At 41.3% G+C, this 24,670-nt stretch overlaps 1 protein-coding gene across 1 annotated transcript in view; it reads right to left on the reverse strand.

The window, feature by feature from the left end:
- Positions 1 to 916: 916 nt before the first annotated feature.
- Positions 917 to 24,670, reverse strand: part of ppil2 (peptidylprolyl isomerase (cyclophilin)-like 2) — a 28,688-nt gene continuing 4,934 nt past the window's right edge. Inside the window, exons 8-20 of the mRNA XM_082555392.1 lie at positions 24,379 to 24,468; positions 24,215 to 24,290; positions 23,952 to 24,112; positions 19,884 to 19,959; positions 19,044 to 19,150; positions 15,679 to 15,768; positions 13,392 to 13,425; positions 8,545 to 8,662; positions 8,093 to 8,149; positions 3,981 to 4,053; positions 3,540 to 3,602; positions 2,496 to 2,638; positions 917 to 1,173 (exon numbers count right to left, since the gene is read on the reverse strand). Coding sequence (XP_082411518.1) covers positions 1,071 to 1,173; positions 2,496 to 2,638; positions 3,540 to 3,602; positions 3,981 to 4,053; positions 8,093 to 8,149; positions 8,545 to 8,662; positions 13,392 to 13,425; positions 15,679 to 15,768; positions 19,044 to 19,150; positions 19,884 to 19,959; positions 23,952 to 24,112; positions 24,215 to 24,290; positions 24,379 to 24,468 — 1,191 coding nt within the window. The 3' untranslated portion in view covers positions 917 to 1,070. The remainder of the gene's footprint in view (positions 1,174 to 2,495; positions 2,639 to 3,539; positions 3,603 to 3,980; positions 4,054 to 8,092; positions 8,150 to 8,544; positions 8,663 to 13,391; positions 13,426 to 15,678; positions 15,769 to 19,043; positions 19,151 to 19,883; positions 19,960 to 23,951; positions 24,113 to 24,214; positions 24,291 to 24,378; positions 24,469 to 24,670) is intronic.

A 24,670-nucleotide genomic window follows, 5' to 3' on the forward strand; every position in this document is an offset into this window, starting at 1 on the left:
CAAGAGCTTTTTTCTTTCAAGTACAGTGAGCTTTGAGGCTCATCGCTCGAGATCAGGGTGGGGAACTCCAGGCCCCAGGGGCCGGTGTCCTGCAGGTTTTAGATCCCACCCTGGGTCACCTGAATCCAATGATGAGTTCATTACCAGGCCTCTGGAGAACTTCAAGGCATGTTGATGAGGTAATTTAACCATTTAAATCAGCTGTGATGGATCAAGGACACATCTAAGACCTGCAGGAGCCCGGCCCTCGCCCCCACCCCTGCTCTAGATGCTGCAAGATTAGGTCAAAGACTTTTCCACACTGCTTCTCGAGCACTGCTCTATGAGCCACCTGCATATCCACCATCAGTCCTGAGCTGAACCATGCTTTAGTTACATTTCGTAGGCTGGTAAACGTGACTTCTTCCTCCCCACTATCACTGGGTGCTGCTCACAGGAGGCTATCTGACTGTCGGGTTTGAAAACGTGTTAAATACACTTCATCATCTGTGCCATGCAGAAGCCTCAGCGGAGATGTCTGCACAGACTCATCGATTTTGGGTTTTATATCTGAATTTTGTATCTGATTCAAACAGCCTTTAACCCCAGTGCTGCACGATGTGTGCATAGACTGTACATAAAAGATGAACGTAGCCGCCGTAAAGTCCTCCTTGTTTAATGAGGCATCACTCAAACGAGAGGTGGATCTGTTTAAGAGACCTTGCATGTTCTATAAAGATGTGAAACTAGCCGCTGAACCCATAAACATATAGCTTTTGTTTACTAGAGACACTGTAAATTAATTATGCCAGTGTTGCTAGCAAGCAGCTAACTGTAGTAGCATAGCAACACTTATTAAACCATCCAGGACGAAACATCAGTGAGATATTTAATCCAAATACCGATAAGATTATCTTTAATAATGAAGAAAACAGTCTTTATGAAAAGGAGCTTTAATTGATAGTTGTCAAAAAGCCGATGCTACTGAGAGAAGAAAAACATTACACAAAAAAAAAAGAATAAAAGTAATTCTGCTGGTTGCCATTCTGACCAGTAAAGATACAATCTGGTAAATTGAGAATGTGTCAGTGCTACCAGGAGCTGAAGTCTCCGAAGCTGGTTTTGCCTTTGGACTTCTTGGCTGCCGTGCCGCTGGTGGACGGACCGCTTTCATCTTCAGCAACTGAACGTTTTCTGAGAGAAAAGAAGCAGAATATGAACACACGAAGATCCATTTACATATTGCTTCTTGCAGATAATTCTTTGATCTTTCTTGTAACTCTGTTCTTTGTCAATTCTGTTGTGCATGTCCTTGTCTGCATGCTGGGCTCATATTTTCAGGCATTTCTTCTTAGTGAAAGTAAAAGTCAGCCTAAAAAAGGGGCGGTGGGGCGTACCTTCAGTCTTTGACAGATGGGTCTGTACATTGTGAAAATACATTTAAAAATGTTTTAATGCTTCTAACGGTTCCTTAGAGAGAGAGGAAATGTCCCGTTTTGTCTGGTAAATGGACGTTTTTCTACAAGTGCTTTCTATCCAACATTCACACTGGAGAGAAATATTCATTCAACTACTCATTTGATTATTTTTCCACTGTGACACGATAACAGTTAATGTCATAAACCTCAGGCTACAGTCCCACACACTGACATGAATCTGCTCCGCAGTCTGATCGTCCCACTGCTTCTGTGGGACCACCGATGACCACCGGCATCCTGATACCTTGTGGTAGCGATATAATAGCCTAAACCTTTACCTGTCTCTCCTGCGTTTTGCTATCAAAAAACAAACAAACAAACAAACAAAAAAAAAAAAAAAAAACAGCTGGTGGAAACAAAGTTAAAAAGAAAAACAAATTCAGCCACATTATGATCCAAATCAAAAATCAAACCACAGCTGCAGCACGACTACTCACGACTGCTTCTTCAAATTTTAACTAAGCGCATTATATGTTAACACAGTTAAAAGCTTAACACGATAGATTAAAACCCCCCAAAAGAATGATCCCATAAAACACCATAAGAGGCCCTTTATGGACTAATAAAATAGAGCCAGAGGACAAAACTCTATTGTTTGGATCCATCTGTTTTATAACCCAGTGACTGAGCAATTTGAACAGAAAACTTGAGCAATAAAAAGTTATTCTAAATATTATGCCAAAACATGTGAAAACAAAAGGAATATCAAAAATATGTTATGGATAATAACCCTGAATTATCCCTGTGGGGAAAATTGGCAATTTCATACAATATGCCTATTCCCATTCTCTCTTGCTATGCTGCTATGTAATCATACATTCATTGCTTTCCACTTTCTCCAGTCTCTTACATCAGACGGTGAGAAAACGCTGCAACTTTTTAATGTAAATTCTGTCAACGGAGTGGAAAGAAACACTCTTTAACTCGCGTTTGTGCGCTTGCAGCTTTCATAGTCTCGCTGGTGCATATGAATGAGTCGTGTCTGCATTAAAAGCACAGGGGAGACTGTAGTCATCTGTATTCACGTGTGTTCCTTACATTGTGGCAGGGTTGATGTATTTTCCAACACCTGCTTTGAAGGTTTTTGGCGCCTGCTCCTCCTTGGCTTTCTTCAGGGCGATGTTGGCCTGCTGTTTCTCCTCCTCCTGCTTCTGTAGCTCCTTTTCTCGCTCCGCGGCAATCTGAGAGGCAAAAATCATGTAAATCCACACAAAACTCACAGGATAGCTTGAATAATCACTCTGACCCAGGGCTGCCAGGTTTGTCAATATAAGAGCTGTGACCTGACACTCCGTGAGCAGACCTATAAAAATCAAAAAGCTTATCTGCTTTACATTCCTCCGATCTCCTGTTCAAGGTCAACATCTCAGTCGTGTCCAAACAGCTGCTATTTTTAGACTGCTGACTAGAAATCCATGCTGACTACTTGCACTGCACATTCTGAAGTTTACAGTCCGCTTCTTTTTCAAACTGACTCGACTTTCGAGGATCATCACCGGCGATGAGAGCTGGCTACAGTTTTCAAGCTTGAAGGTAGCCTGTTGAGAACAGGAGCAAGCTCCTCATCATTTTTAAATCGTTTTTTACTGAGCTCTGCACCACAAGAGTTTCTCGATCCTGAGGCATCTGAAGGAGAACGTTAGAGGAAACCAATGTGATCTGTGGCGCTGGTCAGTGCTGGCGCAGACTGTGTGAGAGGCCTCGAGCTCGAGCAGAGGTGGGAATTATCTTTACCAGCCAAACGAGGCAGAGCGTGATGGTTCTGAACAAAAACTACAAACTTTTACAACTGCTCAAAAGAACAAACTTTTCAAGAGGTTAGCACCATCACTATTGGGCAACAAGCAAACCAACCCCCAAGTGCCACACTGTACACGCCTGTACACCTTAAGCCCCTCCCACAGGAACTACTTTATCTACACAGTTGGCATTTTCATTTAAAAACTCGATAAGGGGATTCTAGACTTCTCAGAAACACAAATTCTTAAGTTTGAAAACAGCACAAAGCTGTTTCCCTCTGAAACGCCTCTACTTTAAAGATATTTATGGTTTCACAGTCACGTCATAGAGAAAAATCCAAACCTGTGCATCAGCTTCTTCATACGGGTCCACGAACACTGTCGTGCTTATGATCTTGATCTCCGACTGTGGAACAAACAAACATTGAAGCATTAAATGCAAAAAATTTTATTCACTGATTTAACTTTAAGGTAAACTTGGAAAACTGCTGCTGGATTTCTTTGTTGTGTACAGCTGTTTACTACGTTAAACAGAACTCTCCCTGCATCGTTTCTAGTCCTGGTATCTGACCTTCAGATGATCTGTGTATCCGTGGCATGACGGTGGAGTCTTGTTCTCCTCAGCTGCTTTTAATGTTTCCAATCCAGAAACTTTAACTCATTTTAAAACTACAGCTCAACCATTTAACATGTAAAAAATCTGACATACAACAAACCTGAGGAGTGATACGTCTTTTCATACATTTACAAGCAAAAGCCAACCTTATACCTCACTGCTTCATACCTTTGGTTTGTCTGTTTTGGCATCGCTCTCCACGTTCTCCATGGCTGTGAGAGTCTCAAATCCACCGACCACCCTGCAACAGAGAAAAAACACAACACGTCCTTCACTTTATACGCTGCCGAGTCCTGACAAAGGTCCCCTCATGCCGACCTTTGCCAGGAAGAGGATCGTATCCGTCATAAAACATATCATGAAAATGTAGCCGTGAGAGACTCAGACTGCTGAATAATTCATTCCCAGTTTTACCATTTAAATGACACATCCATGTTAAGAGTGATGTGATGAGAGAGAGGAGCATGATGAAGCTTACATCGCCATGAGCTGATCCATCTACATTAAGAGAGCTGAACTGTGATTGCCCTGCGCTCACCTTCCACTGCAGGAGGGTGTTTGACTTTAACCTTCCTTTCTGACTGATAATGGTACCGAGTCGATTCATATCACACCTGTAAACACCAACAGATTCCAGGACTTTAACCTGCAGCTGTTTTAATGGCCAGTCACTGTCCGGACTGACGTGTGGGCTCGGTCACTCCTGGACTGACGCCTCTCACGTCCAGTTTCAGAACACTTCGAAACGAGTCTTCACAAACCAACGGGCGACATGTTTCATACATCCATGTGTTATGGATGAGCACAGTGCAATTACACAATGATGATGTATATTAAGGCTGGGAACCTATTTCATCATGAAAACCCATCAGCTGGGATTCTTCTATCGGCATCGCGAGTCAGTAACGGAGGACGAGCTTGACTTGATTTGTAAAACTCTTTCTTTAGCTTGCATTCAGCCTTCAGTTGCTCCCCTGCTCGTCCTGTTGACCATTGGAGTGACTATATGTGGGTTTCTAACACAGCTGTATGAATGCCAGCATCATCATCTTATTTGTAAGGTTATGACTGCTACAGATACCAAACCTCACACCAGGATTTCTATAATTTTGTACTGGCAAATTTATTTCAGCTTATTAGAAACTCTGATGAGCCTTTCTGGAACTGGAAACGCTGCAGTTTCCCATCGTCACAGTTAATCGACTCAGAGTTTAGGTGGAGACTCTCAGGCCCCTGAGAGGTATACGACAAAGGAAGTTCAACACAGCTGGACCATTTTGTGTTAGCTGGCTTAACAAAACCTAAAACCGCAGCTTTCAGATGGTGGTTAGAGGCAGCTTCCTGCTTCAGGCTTTGTGCTTGTTTCACACATCAATCCTTATGAGCGCTGCCTACTCCAATCAGACATCATCAAGTGATGATGATAAAATATTATAGTCAAAATATTGTAAATAAGAGATTAACGCTGTAGAAAATTGTTAAATTGTTGGGATTTAGTGCACAGAGCGGTAAAATAAATACTTTAATTCAAGTTAATATATTCTAATTTTACAGTTTATTTGTAACTTGATCCTTCTACATTAGGGCTCTGAAACTTTAAGTCTTATAAGTAAAACTATATAAATATTAATGAATACTGTTCTCTACGAGATGTGGAAATTACACACTGGTTTGCAGCTGGGTTTGATTTGGTGGTTTCAACAAGATGCACATATAAAACACGTGTTTACATCAGATAATCTATACAGCACTTAAAATCATGCTGTAATCAGTGAAAACATGGCACCTACAGACAGTTTATACTGAAACTCTCTGATGACACAGAAAAACAATTCGAGCATTAATTAAATATAGAATAAATATATATACATGAACTCATCGTGAAAAACAAAAAGGTAAACATGAATTATGATGCCAGTGTGTCACGCAGCTTATAACCTCCTTAGTGAATGAACATCGTCTGCACATGGGAACAGCTAAACAAGCTGTGAACATCAGCAAACAGCTGCTTTTTCAGTTTAAACCTATAGAAACAGAACAGCGTTTATATGGAGTCAGGCTCTGAATCGAAGCCCAGTACTCACTACAATTAATTCTGCTTTTAGACACTTCCAACTCCTGCTGGAAAAATCTGGCTTTTTGGCTGATAAACACTCAACTAACCCTGTCTGCCATTTAGTGCAGAGCATGTAAGGTATTCAGAAGCATTTTGAGGATTTTCTGTTAAAAGGCTGGTTTCTGCAGGCAAAAATGACTCCGGGAGCAGTGAGTGTGAAATAAAATGGAAAGGTTTAGGTCCAGGCAGCCAAACAAAAAGCTGACTCGCTGATAAAGCTCAGTGAGGCCAGGAGGAGCTGCAGGTTTAGCTGATAACACTCCTCACTGGATTCAACACTCGAGCTTTGTCACGTTGTTTTGACGTAGTCAAGAAGTTGCTCTCACTTCACTCTTTAAACTGCAAACTCTTTCTCCCGCTGCTTTCATACGTTCAGGCGAACCGATGAGCACAAACACTTGATGACTCGCTGACCTGCGGCATCAGATCAAACTGTAGCGCTTTTAACTTTTTTCCTACCTCCCGGTGACCCGACACATTGTTTTTATCTCTAGGCCTTCCAGCTCGAGCCTCTTTTGCAAATTTACATTAAGGTATAAATTAAGATCCCACCTGTCTGCACAACAGGTACCTGCAATGTGAACAAACATCCTCTATATAAAGGTACAAAGAACCAGCGTTATATAATCGATTTTCAAAATAAAATCATTTGCCAGATAAAATAACACAGAGGTGTTTGGGCTAATCCAGCGAATGACAAATCATCACAACATCACAAACACAACAACACAAAGCACTCCCACTAATCATTTTTACAGGAAAAAAAACGCTTCATCAATTAGTGAATTCAAATTAAATTAATCTGAAATACTTCTGACAATAAAACGATCCTGTCACTTTACAGGAAAAAAATATTGTGAAGCCAGAATTCACATGCAGATTAATAATAATAATCGATTAACTGAGAAAATAATTAACAACAAAAATTCACCGTCTCGTAGCTCCACTACCTAACATGTCGAGATAAAACCAGAGAGAGTCATAGCAACAACAGTATACTGTGTACTATAAAGAAAAAAAATAATGCACACAAAAATATATCATAAGTCAACCCAGAAAACGTACCAGCTCCAGACGAGCCCGACAGAGTTTTTGTTCTGTATATAAAGTGCAGTGAATTAATAAAATGTGTGTTTGGAGTGCTGGCGCTAAATCTGAACATCCCTCATTAAAACACAGTCAGAGACGTTTGTTGCATGTCAAACCCCAAAATTTCTGTCTTTCTTCTAATAAAGGAAGAAAAAAAATCTTAACATTTGCAAAAAATGCTAATAAAAGAAACCAATAAGCCGCATGAGAAAAAAAAAAAAAAAGACTACACGAAGTGATGCCTCCGTGTTATACGATTCATTATGGTCAAGCAAAACAAGACATTTTAAACGTGACCCTAGACGATGGAAAAATAATCTATCCATCACGGAGCTAAACATTTAATCACTTACAAAAACTAAAATGTATAAAGAAGCAGTCTGAAAGTGTGATTCCCCTCAATCAGAAAACACTGAGGATGTGGTCGCACATCATTAATACGAGCGTTATATCTGTTTCTTTAGACATTTTTAATTTTCCATTCGACATTATTTATGCAACCCATGAAGGTTATTTAATAAGATGAAGTGTTTCCTCATCAATTAAAAACAAACACATTATGTTCAGTACTAGAACAATAATAAATATTCTTGATGACCCTGCAGAAACAGTGTCCTCTGTAAAGTACCTAAATAGATCTGGTTTGGTTGCCTAGGCCTCAGTTAAATGTGCAAAGACACTGGGTTAGGCGGTAAAAAAAGCTGCTTGCAGGGTTAAAACTGAAGCTTTTATAGTGTGCTGAGCATCTAAAGAATCGGCCTGTTAAAAGCAGTCTGAATATTTTTAGACAACAGTCAAGGCTTTTTGCAAAAGACGACCATTCGCTTAGCAGGGAGAGCGAGAGAGAAAGCCATCAGTTTAGGTTCAGCATCTCCTAAATTTTTCACCGCTTTTGACCAGAAGTCAGTTTAGAAGTCAGAGTACTGGGACCACGTGTATGAAAGATAATATGAGAGGAGAGATGGAGAGATGAGGAAGAACATGCAGGACTGTTGCCTTTCACACCCAAATAATAAACACATAGACACAGTACACACATACAGTGAATATGATAACACTTAAAAGGCAGATTTACCTTCCAAATACTGAGTGCTTCCTGTCGAGGTAGGTGCACGATCGAAATGTGATGAAGCTGGAGGGAGAATTTTTTTTAAAAGTTACACAAGTTTTGGAAATAGTAGCCAGTCTTATTTTACAAAATATGAGAAATGCCCTTCAATAATACACACAGGCTAAAAAAGCTAAAGCAGGGAGGTTTAAAAGACTGGAAATAGTGGAAACAAGGAACTGTGGAATATTAGCTGAATGATCAGAGAGCTCTTTTGTGACAAAATTTGCCCCAGTTGGCTTTTATAACAGATATTTAACACTAAACAGCAAGAAAGTAAAAGGAACTAATGGCTGTGCTGTTAACACGAGTTTCTGTGTACGCTCAGCAGAGACAACGACACAGACGAAACACAACATAATTCCCTGCCGGCTGACTTTCTGGGCAACTGTTCTAAGTTTAGGAAAAATATGTCTTACAACTGAGATTTGTTGGTGTTTGGACCAGAGTTTGCCATGCTGAGAATCCCCCGGCCGGTATGGGATAGGTTGGGGCGAAACTCATCCTTGAAAGGTTTTCCCCAGAAGGATTCGCCTCCTGAGGATGGAGAAAGAATGACCGAGAGAAGGAAAACAACAGAAAACATTACGTCACGATGGAAAACAACAGAAACAGTCAAGTCCTTAATAACATATTTGCTTCAGAGTCCTAATTGACGTGCAGTTTTAACACTTTCTTGCGCTCTGGTAACGTGGCTGAAAATGTTTCTGCAGGTAAAGCTTCAATATTTGCTCAGGCTAAACCTTTTACACTGCAGACACTGGGTCATGTTAGCAGCAACTGTTGACGGATGCTGTACATCCTGCTGTCCAGCTTTCAAGGTCTTGGGATTAAGCATCCTGGCTCACTGGCGGTGTTTACTGGGCGCTATTCACATTTTGAAGATATATAAGTCTGAGGTAAAAAGTAAGCAAGTAAAGCAAGTTAAATATATTTATATAGCACTTTTCTCTCTCATATCCATCCACTCATTAACCACAGAAGGCTAAATAATTACCGATATTCTCTCTTCACGCTTTAGAGAGAGAAATAAACTCAGCTGTGTTTGTGTGGGTGGACGGTGACCTCCTCCCCACCAGGACAAAGTTGGTTTTGGTTATAGCATGGCTGCTATATGGAGCCCAAATCATGCAGAATACATGGTGAGTGAATGATTTCGTAATACATTTTAGAAAGACTGAGTATGGTCATACAACGTTATATTTATGTTTTGGGGGGGGGGTTTCCTAATTTGCGCACTACTTTTTCGTATCTCTTTTTTTAATATACTCTAGTTCACTTCTTCTTGCTGAGGCTTGTACTGCTGTAACATGAGGAATTAATAAAGCCCTTGTATGCCTGACGAGTTTTTTCTTCGTTTAGAAAGTAAATCTAAATTAACCCGGGTCCAGTTTGGGGCTGGCAGCCGTCTGAGCAAAGACATGATATCTCCAGTGTGTTCTGCCCCAGGGTTTCCTAACCGGGTTTTCCTCCCGCTCTGACTCGCCTGAAACACCTCTCATAGGAGGAGCCCCAGAGGCATCTTAATCAGATTCCCAAACCACCTCAACGCGTTGCTTTGATGTGGAGGAGTAGCAGCTCTGACTCCCTTCCACTCCTTCACTTAGGCCAACAGGTCGTTTCTGCCTGAGAACCATGGTCTCAGACTTGGAGGTGCTCCTTCTCATCCCATGTGCTTCACACTCAGCTGCAAAGCGCCCCAGTGAGAGCTGGAGGTTGTTGTTTAATGTAATGGAACAAACCTGTGAAAACTATTAACCGAGCTGGTGACAGAGGACAGTCCTGGCTAACTGGGATAGAGTCCGACTTACTGCTGCCAATGTGAGCCAGACTCTCTCTATGGTTGTACACGGGCCAGGCAGGGTGTAACAATGACCCCACACTCCCAGAGCACTCCCCACAGTGACCGAGTCCAAGTCCACAAAACACATATAGACCGGTTGGACAAACTCCTACGCTCCCTTAAATATCCTTGAGGGGAAAACAAACCGATCAAGTGTCCCATGACCAGGATGAAAAGTGCACTTTGAGCTTCCTAACCAGATTGGTCATGTGTGTACAGTAAAGAAATGCCTGTCATTTATCCACAGACCCACACGGTTGTATAAATAAACTGTGGTTTCTCGCTGATCCACAGCTGACATGCCCTAAGGGTGGGAAAAAGGAGACTGCTAGCTGGTATAAACAGATGGAAAACGCAACGCAGGTTTCAAAAATAAAAACATCAACAAATGCTTAACAGAAGGCGACACGTCGAGCCTCGAGGACACGCGAGGGTTTTAGTGAGAAACGTGGACGGAAAAACAACTTCGACGTTTGTTAGGAAAAAGGAAACATGTCCAAGTCTTGTTTTCAGCTTTCAGCTCCACATAAGTGCGTGTTATATTTTTATATTGTGAAAGTAACAAATCAAATTAGTTTGTATGAAAACAACTCGAGTTAGCGGCTCTGCCAGTACCACTTATTCAGATTCCTGCACCATGAGAGAGACAGGCAAGAGACCCAGTTGCCCTTGATCACGGAGGCGTGTTGAGAGCCTTCAGCTGTGAATCATTATTCAGACTGACTTCATCATTAAGAATCATCATAATGAGTATACAGGAATACGCACTGCAGGGGCTTATTGGCTCCCAACAGGGGAAAGGATCTGTCGCCCTGAGATGTGTTTCACTGTCCTGCGTGCTGCCAGCTGGTGTATGTGTGTGTGTGTGTCTCCACGTAGGCACAATATGTACCCGTGAGTGTGTTTGCGATGCATACAACCAACCAATCAATTCTTTAGAGGCTTCTGCAGCCACGACGTTCCCCCGGTGACATTTTTGTATAATTTATAAAGTCGCTGACATTTTACCTCGCTACGAATGGATCGTAAACGAAGGTGAGCGAGAGAGGAGGGCCAAGGGAGAAATTAATTCCCACCAGTGAGTTAACGATTAAATTAAAGTGAAAATCCCTCTGTGGGGAATTTCAAATATTCCTCAAATTAAATCAATGGTACAAACTTAAACTTTGCTCGACCTAAACAGGAAAGAAGGAAGAGACGTGAAGACAGCTTCAGCCTAATAAACATTCTTTTTATTTTTTATCACATCGGCGATTTCACGGTTCAGTATTTAAAAATCAGCTCTGGCCAAAGCACCTGATCTTGCAGGGTTTTAGATAAATGAAGCTTTTCAAAACTTGGCAAAGCATTAACGCTACAGTGAGCAGTTAGCTGAATGTCATATACAGGAAGTGAAAAAGACAGATTCGCTCAAAACATTTCAGCAATTCCTGAAACTCCTGACAGGAAAGCACTCCAACATGACCTAATAACTTATTTTAACATCACTACCTCCCCATGCACACACAGTATTAATATTTTGACCTTAAAATACACAATTAGTTTTTGTTTTTTTACCTCATGCTTGTATTTGAGATATTCAGAAAACTTCACATTAAACAACATGTGAAACTCATCACATCTGCTTTGGTTTCCACAAAAGGGGCCAAAGCAAAACAACAGATTGAGAGTCGCACTCCAAACCTTCCCTACAGTTCATTTTATTATACAAACAGCATGCTAGACTGCACCCTACAACGTGCTTTGGAACTATTAAAAGAACAGTTCACCCAAAATCTAATTCATGCCTTTTGGAGATATCGCCTGTAGAGTCGTCTGCCTTTTCTTGAACATAATGGAACAAGATGGCATTTGCTTGCAGGCAGTAAAAAAAGCTATATTTAAAAAAAATGTTTTACAGATCGTCTTTCCAGAAATCATGATCCGATTACTCAAAGGAAACACACGAAAGTATTGTGAACAGTAACTATTTGTAGCACACCGAGCAACTGTATCACCCTGCAAATAAAAATGACGTATCTACCCATGATGAGAGTCTCAATTTAGGGACAGTGTAATGGGTTTTTCTCCTGAGGCTGGCGAGGCTTATTATTCTTTATGATGGGAGCAACAGGCTTGTATATGACACTATGCCAGAGGCCATCCCAAAAATATCCGAATATTAAAAATGATTAGAGGAATACTTTGCCCACTGTGGATCTGCCAAGATAAGTAACAATCACGTACTTGAAACCTACTGTCTGTCTTAATAGCCTTACAGAAACAAAAGAATCTCAACAGGGGAAAAGAAAGGTTGTAATGTTTTCCATTAAGCGTGTGGCTAGGTGGTTTTCAGCCCTTAAAAAACAACTCTTTCCTAATGGTGTCCATCCTCAGCTGACCTTTATTGCTAACTTGCTGCCTGCTTCTTTTGATTGGTGGATGACGACATCAGGAAGAAAACACTTCCTACATGAAACTGTAACAGCAAGTACTGTGGATTTTATGGCTTCAGCGTGTCATGATTTCTGCACAGAGACACTGCTGCTGAACCTTTTAATTTTAAATGCTCTTTTTTAAAAATTTCAAAGCCTTTCAAAGGATTAAAGGCATACAGACCGGGCGAGAGCAAGAGACAGAGGCAACGTTTGCCCTCTTCCTCATTAGGGGGGTGATATCTTTAGCAGACAATAACAAAATCCTGAGAAAGGGAAGTGAGTCAGTAGCAGTTTGGCCTTAAATACTCGTACAGCTGTGAGAAAACGAAAATATTTCACATGAATCTACGCATACCCACCTCTAGAGCCAATATCTCCAAAACTGACCCACTGATAATAAATCTATCTATAAAGATAAACAGCTCTACAAGCCAGTGGGAAAAACACACCAGTTTGATTCTGGATGAACGGCCTCTTTAAGCACTGCAGAGAATCCCTCCTTTAAGTCCGGTTGAAGGTCTGCTAAGGAGTTGTGTGCACACACTGTTCAGTCCAGGTGACGAGGAACATTTTGCCCACAGGCCAGAAATTCTGCACCTCTATAAATCTGTCATGCTGGATGTGTTTTGCATAGAGTTCAGAGACGCCCACAGACACAAAGCTCACTTTGTGCTGCAAACTCTCACATCGGCTCCGACGACACGAAGGCAGGAAATTAACTACATGTGGCCTAGCAGTCAATTACACTTTTGCTTTTAAAGTGGTTGTAAAAGCAGGAAAATTACAGCATATGCTAGATGACTGGTGTTTCACCACAGCCCCATTCAGCACTCTACCCTCAGCCGCCTCTATCCACATCATCTCTGTTGCTTTGTACGCATGTACTCCCGTATTTAGTAACACTCTTGACTTGCAGTATTTGCGCAAAGCTTCCAAAAAGGGACTATTAATGATTCAACCACTCAAATGAATTCAAAATGTAGTTTAAGTGCAGTGCTAATCTTACCTGTGCCTGTGCCAGTCGGGTCTCCTCCTTGAATCTGGAAAAAAGAAAAGAAAAAATGACCTTTGGGTGACCTCAGCTTCCTCTGCTGCACACTGAAAAACTAAATGCGGGTTTTGTTCTGCAATACAGGAACAAATGATACATCGTTTTTAAGTGTTTTTCTTCCCCAAATGTGACTGTAAATTGATTATCTTTTGGATGGGAGGCTTCTGGATGTTTCATCAGTTTTTAAACATGCGATAAACGACACAATTGACAAAACTAAAGTTTCCCTTCTTGCCAAACACCCAACCTGGGGTCACGTTTCCCTGTTAGAAGCCTGACTCAAAGCTTTCCAGGATACTGGCCCCTATTGTTCATTGTAAACTTGCCCGGTGTTCCTATGAGTGCTTCTACAGTTCTCTGCATTTCTTTAGTGTTCTTGTTTAAAGAGCGTTCTGAACTTTTGACCACCAGCATCACCGTGGAGCACAGTTTTGTTGAGTGGGCCTCCTGTGCTTCCATGCAGAAAACACTTCTAACGTCTTGATGCATGCTCGACCATCCAGGTAAAGAAATCCCCAAAAAGTGGATTCTGTTCATCTGGATGTTCTCAGTGGGAGAAACGTTTCATCATCATCCAGGTGATGCTGTCGGTCTCAGGTGACTGCAGGTTTCTCCAGCATTATAAACCTTATGACTAAAACTAGCACTGAAAGAACAACGGGCCGCGAGGTCAGTTCCTTGATCATTAATATGTAAATTGTCATGACCATTGATCAACAACCACCGATCAATGGTGATCAGATGAACAGAATCAACTGTTTTTGGACTTTCTTCTAACAGCACAGGCAGCTGATTATTCTGCATTTTGCACTGTTGCCTTTGAAGCCATGTTCTAAAAAGGAGCCAGGGACAGAGAAGAAAAGAACGGCTGCAGGGAAAGGGAGAAGACAAAGAGCAGAAGCATGTTTGCTCAAACATAATTTGTGGAAACAGGATATTGTTTTAGGTACGGTTTATGCTATGCACGCCCCAGTGTGCCAGCCGTGCAGTTATGCTTTTTCTGCCACCCTTGTTAACCTGCTTCCCCCTCTCTCATTCCTCCTTACTGCTGATTGGCTCTTTTGTTGCTGCTGTTTTAACTGTTTTATTTTTCACTAGAATCTGTTTTACTGTTCGTTGAATAGTGCAACACAAATAATAATAAAGTTTTTTTAATGCAAAAGATCTCTCGTGGCATGAAGGTGGAATCAAACAAACACTGCACCGTCTCGAGTGTACTGGTCTCCCATGTTAGAGCTTTAAAAAGGTGCAAAAGACGACAAAAAGCAATGCTTGTAATGCTTCCCCATTAATACAGTTAATAAGTATACATATTATTCAATTAATATTAAACCTGAATTATTAGACGGCTGCATCATGTTGATGTTCAACACGTCTGTGCCTCTCATGTTTCAAAGTAAAACCACCTCTGGATGTTCAGCGATTCACAGGTCCTGCTTTATAGTGACAGTGCTTTTACTGCCACTACCACAGATTTTAAAGTGTTTGTTGCTATGAAATGATTCTCTGTGAGGCCTCCTCTCCTTTTGGGCTGCGGAGGATAAGCTGAAGGCGCTAGTGGCAGTGTAATTACGTATAAACAATTCACAGCTTGCCAGTGTGAATGAACGCCACAGGACAGAATGAAAAAGGTAACGGTCCTCTTGAGACCAGATGTCCACTCAGAGCCACTTTAATTATGGAAGCAGCAGTTCTGAAATACACAGATGACGGCTGATCAGACTTGCCGCCTCATATTCTCGGTCTGTGTTTAAAGCTTAAGCTGAAGAGACGCAAATAAAGTCTATCATGATTACAACAAAAACCAATGTAATAAAACACAGATTCTAATTATTCAGGGGTGGAGGATGAACCCAGATATATTCAGGTCATCCTGACTTCTTCATAATGTGAACTCTAATCACTGTTTAAGCCAATATAAATCCTCCACATTTCAGTTAAAAGGCAGCAGGCCGAGCATAGACCATAATTTCGAAATCCATCAGTTCCATCAGCTGTCTGTTTAAGAGCCAATTTGAAGCTTTTAATGAGTAATTAGAGCATCAGCGCCTGACCACTGCACATGTTCTGCAAACTCTTGACCTCTAATACAGTGAAGTTGCATTGATTTAAAAATCTGTGAAAGGAACTTGTGAATCACAGAGAAAGGTCTCAAAGCTCAATCCAGACACGCATTAATTGGTGGCTTTAGTGGAGGAAGGTAAAAGCAGGAAGGTGTTTTAAGCAGGTATTATTTCCTTACCATGAAATTCCGGATGGACCTGTGGAAGATCGTTCCATCGTAGTAGCCCTTTTTGCACAGACGGACGAAATTCTCGCCCGCTTTGGGAACCTTGAGGAAAAATAACGCAGGTGCTTAGCTTTGTGATTTTCTTCTTCACTGCAAGATCAATACTTTTCATTTTATCGCCACTCATTTGATAAGTGCCAGCACGAACAGTCAAAAAGTGCCCACTGTGTCAAACTAGTGTCATATACCAATATATGTTTTCTTTCCCACACATATACATAATTGCATAACCTGTTAGCATTTTTCAAGTTCATGATAGTACTTTTGGACAATGACACAATGTTTGTTCTGAAGTTCAGCTTTATTTTGACGTGTTTAACAAAAATATTGCTCTTCCTGTTCAGGAACTGCAGCCGTTTTTATGCATGGTTAAAAAAAAAAAAAAAGTACTTATGGAGCTAAGTGTACTTTCACTCCATCCTCCATGTGAATATTTGACTTCTCTTATTGGAGCTTCAGAAAACACTGAACTGGCTGTATTTCAGCTTTCATGCAGCAGTTACTGTCAGCGTGAAGTTTTACATTCACATAAACAAACTGAGTGGCACATTTTCAGCTCTGCCTGACCTGCTACAAAATGTTTGTTGTACCCATAAGTCTGTCATGAAGTAGGGCTCGTAGCGAGAAGGCAGGCTTAGTTCACATCTACAACAGAGCGATTTAAATGTTGAAAAATAAAATGGTTCATTGAAGGTGCTTCCTGGGTTATGAAACTTTTAGACGTCTTGTAAATCATTACAAAACACCAAGCGTCAGGCGCTAATTTTGACTGACTGGTAGTCTGTGAAACGAGGCGGCGACACAGCCCCGAGCAGAAGGCGTGGCTTTGACTATGACGCCGGTCAGGTCTACCGTTATTAATGTCAACAGCCTGGAGGAACACCTCTCTGAGTGTTCGTGCGAGAGAAACACACACCCCCGGCCCGGCAACAACGGTTGGTGGTTTCCCCAGATTTATAAAATACTCCGTTTAAACCTCTTTATTTTAACAGCTCTCTGCTGGTCTTATTTCCACATACATCTTGATTTTGCTGGGGGTGATCAACTCTCTGGCTCCTTTTCCCTCTAACATAAATCCCAGATTTTCCAAGCACTCTGGTACAAAGAGGCTTATTGTTTTAAACCACTAAGTACACACACACACACACACACACAAAGTAATTTATTTCTATATTTTTGGATATAAAACTGATTTTTGGAATTGAAAAGGACGTCTTAAAATAGTTGTCTAAGGACAAGCTGTCTGGTTCAACAGATTACTACCACCTCTATGAATAAATACATAACAAATCAATATAAAAGCCTCCTTCTTCCCCCAGTGCTTTAACTTTGATTATTAACCAGTCTCCTGCGTCAGAGACACGTCTGCAAGTCCTCTCCCTCTCGCTGTTGCTGCTCTGTAATAATGGTTAATTTAGCGTGCATGCTTTTGCGTTACTTTGCGAGTCTCTAAAATGCAATTCAATTTAGAAACATGCCTAGGTACCTAAAATTGTCAACAATCAGCTGGTGTCAGCATGGAAACATTTGGTGACGCAGACAAGAAGGAAAAGTAGAAAATGTCCTGATTCACACGTGTTTACAGACTCGCTCACGCTGCCATGCAATCAGGCAGTAATGTGAAAGAGCGGAGGAGCATAAATCCATTAAAATTACTCAATTCATTTACATTTTAGCTGCAGACATTTACTTGTCTGCAGCTGAGATTTTATAGGTCCCACATAATCCACTTCACTAGAATAAATAGTCATCATTGTTTGTGCGTCTTGTTTAACTTTAAACTCACACTCAAAGACAAAAATATCTGACTTTACATTTTCAAAGGTGTTTTTGAATATAATAAAGCTTTGATATCATGGGCGACTGAAGCGCAGGCTCCGTCGGACAATTACAAAAATCCACCCCCTTGCGGACAGCGAGGGTTGGGCAGGCTGAGTGAGCAAACCTTACATGGAGGTGGGATCTGGGTCTGTGTGACTGAATGTGACAGTGAAGCAGCTCTTATTAATTCATAAACAGCAGGCTACGAATAGAGCTGCGATCTTGTGAGGAAACCACTGGGGAGGAAGGCGGGGTGGAGGAGGATGTGGGGCACAGAGGGCAGGTTTGTCTAACTGCTGCAACTTTCCCTTCATTATTCTGATTCGACAGCTCAGAAGCCAATGAAAACCAGACGCACGAGGCGCTCGGTTACCAGGGAAGAAATATGTTCCTGGAGTTCACGCTGGCTCTCAGGAGCCCCCCACGTCTAAGCTTAGAAGGGTGAACACTTTGCCAAGACACAAGTTTGGCAAAGTGTGAGGTGGGGACACTGTCTATTTTCACAGTTTCAGGTGAGTCATCCTAAAAGCTATTTATTTAAACACATGCACCAGGAAAAACTTCATTTGAAAACCTTACAGCGGAGAATGAAATCACCCTGTCACCTGAATCAGAGCCTCACAGGCTGCACTTGTAAAACTATTCGTTTTGGCAGTTAGGATTGCTAATATCCAAGTGAAGCCATCTGCTCCTTTCAGGTTCCACATTGTTTTCATGTAGCCTAATGCAGTGGTTTGGTCCATTGTCTCAATGAACATCTGTTTATGGCCAGCCTCCATTTAAGCCGGTGGTTTTTAAAATGTTATGACAAGAAGCTGAAAGCTTAAACTTTGATTCCTGGTTAGTCTCTTAATAACTGTCAAAAAAAATGTTCGCTTCTTTGGAACATGTTCGACAAAAACTGCAAACTTGACGTGTGTGCATACTCTACACACCTTATTATACGTTATTCTGACAGCTAAGAAGTGAAAACATGTCCAGTCCCACCTTCTTACGCCCACATGTCACTCACCCATTTGTTCTTGTGCTTACGGCACTTCTGCATTTGCTTCATTTCTCCCACCTGAGAGCTACGTCCAGATTTTATACAGAGATAAAAACAACTCACAAAATCTCAATGCCTGCAGAGACCTAGCTGGCACTGCAAAAACAAAAAGTTATATATTTTTATTTTCCCACAGTCCTTCCTGTGCTAACTGCTAAGAACTGAAACCCCCGACTTACCCTACAAATTTTAATGAGCTTTTATTTTCTAGTTCTGTCCTGCAATGATCATAAGAAAACATCAATGAGGACTGTTACTATACTAACAGTAAAACCTGCTGAATTGCACTTTCTCCTCAGTTTCTTGTCTTTTCAAAATAAACGTACGACGCTAAACGGCTGAAATCTATTCATTGTATAACACAGATTATTATAATTATTTCCACCTTATCGATTAGCAATTACCATCCAAATTATTCCTACTGTTCATGCGTAAATACAAGCGTTCTTACCTTATCACAGTGCAACTCAAGATTCAGGTCTCCCTTGTTTGTATGCAGGCGTACGTATCCCTTTTTCTTCACATACTGGTAACGCACAGTGTCGTCTGCAATAGCGTCTGTAAAACACGTTTAAATATAAATTTAGTTGACGTGCATATGATGAAAATATTTCACATTTATAGCTGGCACGTCAAGCGGGAACAGTTATTCTGAAAAACAATCTTAAGAGTTCATTGATTGTTTTGTGAGTCTCAGCTTGATGTTGGCACAGGTGAGATCTCTGACCTTTAAAGAGTCTGCATGCGTCTGCAGGGAAAGCTGTTATGTAGATTTATGCCTGAGTGTTTTTCTCCTGTTGACAATCTTCAGATCAAAAAGCCGTTTTTAAACATCAGCGTTTAGCTTTTCACTAGAAACACTGGTTTAAAAAAATAAATACAAATCCCTTCTTGTATTTCGCTAAATAAAGAGCTCTGTATAAATATATTTCAAGCCATTTCATCCCTTCTCAGAAACTTGAACTAGGTCACTAAATCCAAACATTGTCCTCCTTTTCTGAAGTGTGCTGAACCTACTATACAGTTGCATAACAGCAAATCTCTTTCATGAAGCAGCTCAGCGGCTGACAGGAGAAGAAAACGACAGTCGAAATAAGCAGCTCCCACTTGCAGCTGCATTTAAACCGTGTGAGCGTGAAGCTGCACTTTCCTTTTTAAAATAAATAAATAAATAAAAAGAGCACACATGGGCAGCCAGTCGTCCCTGAATGAATGCAGGTTGAAGATGAGCCAAACATTTGTTTTTACGGGGACTCTGTGGAGGCTTTGTGTGTGTGATGTGTTCACTTGCCTGCTTCGTGTGTTGTGGCAGGAGTCATAGCCGTGGATGTGAACGAGGCAGAAACTCTTCCTGTGGAGTAATGAGCCTGAGGGGGGGAAAAAGAACAAGATAAAAGTTTAAAAAGTCATGCCGATCTGTCATATGTCAATAGAGCTCAAAAGGATGCTGAATATAAATATGATTAAGACAAGAGGTTTACTTAATGCTAAATTCTGGGGGTGTTGTTAGCATCTTTATCATGTGGCACTTGTTACGCCCCTCTGCAGCCCCTAATCTCTTTGCAGTGGCAGTGCAAGAGTGTTCAGCTGTTGCTAATTGACCACATCTAGTCAGGTGTGGATAAAGGCATACCCGAGGCAGGCTTTCATGTAGACACACTAGCCTTCGTCTTAGTGGTAACAGCTATTTTAGCTAACTTGTTACATAGTTGAAAATAAAACCTCTTCTAGTTGAAATTCTGGTGTTACTCTCCATATTTATGTTGCAGCTTTTGAGCCGTTTCGCAACATAACCGGGGGCTCGTCCGGGATATGAAACCGGGGGCTCGTCCGGGATATGAAACCGGGGGCTCGTCCGGGATATGAAACCGGGGGCTCGTCCGGGATATGAAACCGGGACGTCTCACACCCCAAGCAAGAATCATACTCCTAGACTATGATTCTGTTGAGCCGGGTCGTAACAGCATTAAATAACTTTTCTAGTCTTATTGACCACTGGACACACTCATAAGTCATTCTTACACATAAACTTTGCACAACTCTTGATTAAAGTCGTGATATCCAAAACACGTAGCACACACCAGGAAAAACTACTACTTTTCTTTGTTTTTAAGTCACCTGAGCAGAGCTAGCAGGAGGCAGGACACATGAGGCTGCTGACATGTCACCTGTACTATGCAGTATTTGCACTATTCTCATATAAACATAAACTGGTATAATCTGACAGGACTGAAGCTGGCAGGTTCAAGGCTGTTTAATGCCATCTGTTGAGAATTATATAGAACATCAGAGGTGCAACAAATGTGCAAGAACAGCCTTTTAGTAGTCACATCAATGGTGGCAGAATAATCTGGGGTTCAGTATTTTCCCCCAGGACACTTGGATATGCAGGCTGGAGGAGCTGGGGAATGAACCACTGACCTACTGATTCAGGATGACCTGCTTTAAGTCCCAAGGGAGGGGCACAGGTATGGAAAAAAAGCCAGTATGTGGATCTCAAGCTTCTGTGCTGCTTTAGTGTCTTTGTATTATTCTAGATGCAGGGAAAATATGTAAAATTTTACAATGTAATTATTACCTACTTAAAAAAACCTCATCACTTTCTCTCATTATTGTACATTTTTCTCTACTGTGAAATAATCCCTGGAGCTCAGAGGCAGCCAGGGCAGATATTTCCTCATTAAAAAGGCCTGAAGGTTCATCCACCAGTTGAGGAAGCGTCTTCTCCACTCGTCATATCTTTCCAGCTTCATTCTCAAATGGCCCCCTCGTTTGCTCTAAAGGGCGTGTGAGCTTTTTCAGGCTCCGCATGATTAAGAGCCGAGAACAGAAAGATTTCTATCACGTTATAATTACGGAGCACCAGAGAAGTTATCTGAGCTTAAATTATAGTAGAAAGCAATTGTTGGATCGTAATATACACCTAACAATACCAGAAACATGTGATAAGGCAGCTAGAGTTATTCAAGTGAAAGAATAACAACTCTGAAGATTAAAGCAGAGAAGTGAAAATGGATTTCAAAAGCTAAAAGTCTGTTCTTCAGTCCCCGCTTAGCATTCTTCTGCTCCAGTTCTTGTGAAGGCGCATGAAAGTGCAGACTTCACCTTGCACGCTCTGTCTGACCTATATTGCCTCTTCTCTCAGATGCTGTCAAAGCGTCACTATGAACTCGACACAGAGAGCGACCAAGGATGAGCTGTGCTGTAAAAATGAGGCACGGCGCAGCATCAAAGGAGAGCTGATAAGAAAGAAGGTGTAGCTGCGGCTCAAATTGAATCAGCCGTCATCCTTCCAGTAATTCAAGGGCACAGTCACGGCGGTAACGTCACCGCCAGTGACCTCCTTTGTTACACATCGGTCTGTGTGTGCGAGTGTTCCCCAGAGGTATGATGACTGAGAGCAGGCCTGGAGGAAGGTTACATTATGTATATGTTGAGTTTTCAAATGGATATAAACATGCTCTACATTTTACTCTCTCTGGTTCTGACACTGATGTTATTTTTTATCAACAATATTTTACATGCAAAATATTATCCATCAATCTCCCTTAGATTACGGTAAATATATTTTATTCTTTGTTGTTTCTGTTCCTGGATACAGCTGGGCTTTATCTGGTGTTTGTTTTTGTTTTCTCATCCACAATACTGTGAATATATTTTCTAATATTTGGCTCCCTCCTGTGGACAAAGTCAAACTAGCACATCTTCACCTGGTTCAGAAGGCTCTCTTAAACCTGCTGCAGTGACGTGACTAAATAACTGAAAAATCTCCTAAATTATGTTAGATTAGTTCTCAGCAATGACATTTGATTAACTGTCAGCTTCATTACTAGTTTTGAGCTTGTCCAAAAGTAAAGAAATATGACATAAAATAATGTAACAGTTTAGTGAAACAGGTTCAGGTCACATCCTGTCGGCTTCACTTCAAATCCAGTGTGGTGCCGTGTCGGCAAAACGGAGGAAAAGTGCATCCTTGTCTAAATACTTCTGCACGTGGCTCAGTTTCCATCACCTGGTCTAAATGTTGGGACTTTTCGTTCAGCAGCTTAGAAGCTTGGACACCCGAGCCTGGACAGTTTTTAAATTATTATTTATATTCTTAATAACCATTTATGAGTCTTTGTGATTCAGCATCATATTGGCCAAAGATCCCTATAAGACTAATTCATTGCTCATAGCAAATAAGATGGTGTTTACTAATCAAGTAACCAAACGCAGCAAGATGAGAAGCTCAAAGGTTTAAAAACAGCAGTGAGTTTTTCCAAAGGTGGGAGAAACCAGAGTTTCTGAGAAAACCTATGTAAGCAAAGAGAGAACATCCAGCAACCCAAGACCCTCTTACTATGAGACTGCTGTCCAAATATATTATCTAATCTTATTAACTAAAGTCACTTCTAGCAACTTGGTTTTTCAGGCATTTGACTCTACATCACCTTAAGTTAGCGATTAAACTCTGCTGTGGACACAGACAGCTGCAGATAACAGCAGCAGATGAGATGTCTAAGTCCACCCAAAAGGTGAAGGCGTTGAATTAGAGACTGACCAATATATTAACTGGTATTAAATATTGCAGATAAATTAGTGTGTCGGCATTTATAAAAGAGATGGCAGTAACACCCTTCACCCATCTTGAAGGGTTGGAATCTCCACCTTCAGGTTTCTGGGCATCCACATGTCCACTGATCTCACCACCACAACACCATCGCCCTGGTAAAGAAGGCCCAGCAGCAGCTGCACTTCCTCGTGTCCTGAGGAAGAAGAACCTGGACCAGAAGCTGCTGCTGGCCTTCTACTGCTCCTCATTAGAGAGCGTGTGCTCCTCCTACCTGGGTGTTTGGTACGCAAGGGTCACAACTGAGAACAGGAAGGCTAACAGAGAGTAATTAACACCGCCCCCAACATCACTGGCTGCCCTCTGCTGCTCCGAGACCATCGTCAGATCCTCCTGTCTCAGGAAAACTAGAGCCAACATAGGTGACACCTTGTACCCACCACCTCACCAATCTGAGCCATGGTCTGAATAGCCCTCATCACTCAGGCCACTCACACACGGACTCTTACTCAGACCAAGTCCTTTGCACTGCTTCCAAACACTTTGGCCTCCAGTGTTTGCCTTTCTCTAGTTTATATTTGCTCCTGTCTGTTATTTATTCTGTTGTCTTATTATTTATATTTAACTCCTGCACAGTTGTTGTGGAGCACCCATCATTTCGTTGTACATGTAGAATGACAATAAAGGGCTCTTCTATTCTATTCTATTCTATGGTCACAAAGGCATTGCTGCGCATGGAGCCTTGCAATGATGAAACCAGGAGCTATAAAGTGGCTTTAAGGATCATAGTGAGGATGGTTTTCTTACAGCATTTAATTTGTCCGTCTTCTTGGCCTGCGGCTCCTTCATGGTGGAAGCCAGAAGTTCATCCCCTTTGTATTCTTTATAAAGCTCCGCTAAAGTCTCCCTCGTCTCCAGATTGGTGGTCTTCAGATGGTATGCTGGGTCCTGCTTAGCCTTTTCCTCATCTGAAACATGCCAGAAAGAGCAAGAGAAAACGGATGATTTTACCATAGCACATTTATATAATGCGAGAATTACCCATCACCAGAAAAATACTGATAGCTCACCTGGGTCCAACACTTTCAGGTCGTTCTTGACATGGAAAAAGTTGGAGACGTTGAACTTATCCAGGTTTGTGGGGTCCTAAGAAGAGAAAACAACGTCTCTGTTCCTCAAATAAAAGTACTCTTTCATTGTGTAGGTGGATAAAAATCGTGAAACTACATCTCACCTGAAGAGTTATAATATCTTTTCTTGTGAAGGGTTCATCTGTGAGCAGATCTTTAAAACTTTTGGTCTTAATGTTTAACTGCTCAACTGCCTGCATGAAAACAGAAATATTAGAAAGAAAAGCCTCTGTTGGTCATAAGGAAAACAAACGTGGGCAGCAGGTAAAATTAAATTATATGTGTTTCCTTTAAGTTTAACACAAGCTTAGTATCACTACAACTGAATGAACAACACTTTGTGGAATTCATCTGTAAAAATAAACAGAACAACACTGTTTTTTGTTTGGAGAGAGA

This window comes from Aulonocara stuartgranti (assembly GCF_965226115.1).
Source record: "Aulonocara stuartgranti genome assembly, chromosome: 12".
Taxonomy (NCBI): Eukaryota; Metazoa; Chordata; class Actinopteri; order Cichliformes; family Cichlidae; genus Aulonocara; species Aulonocara stuartgranti.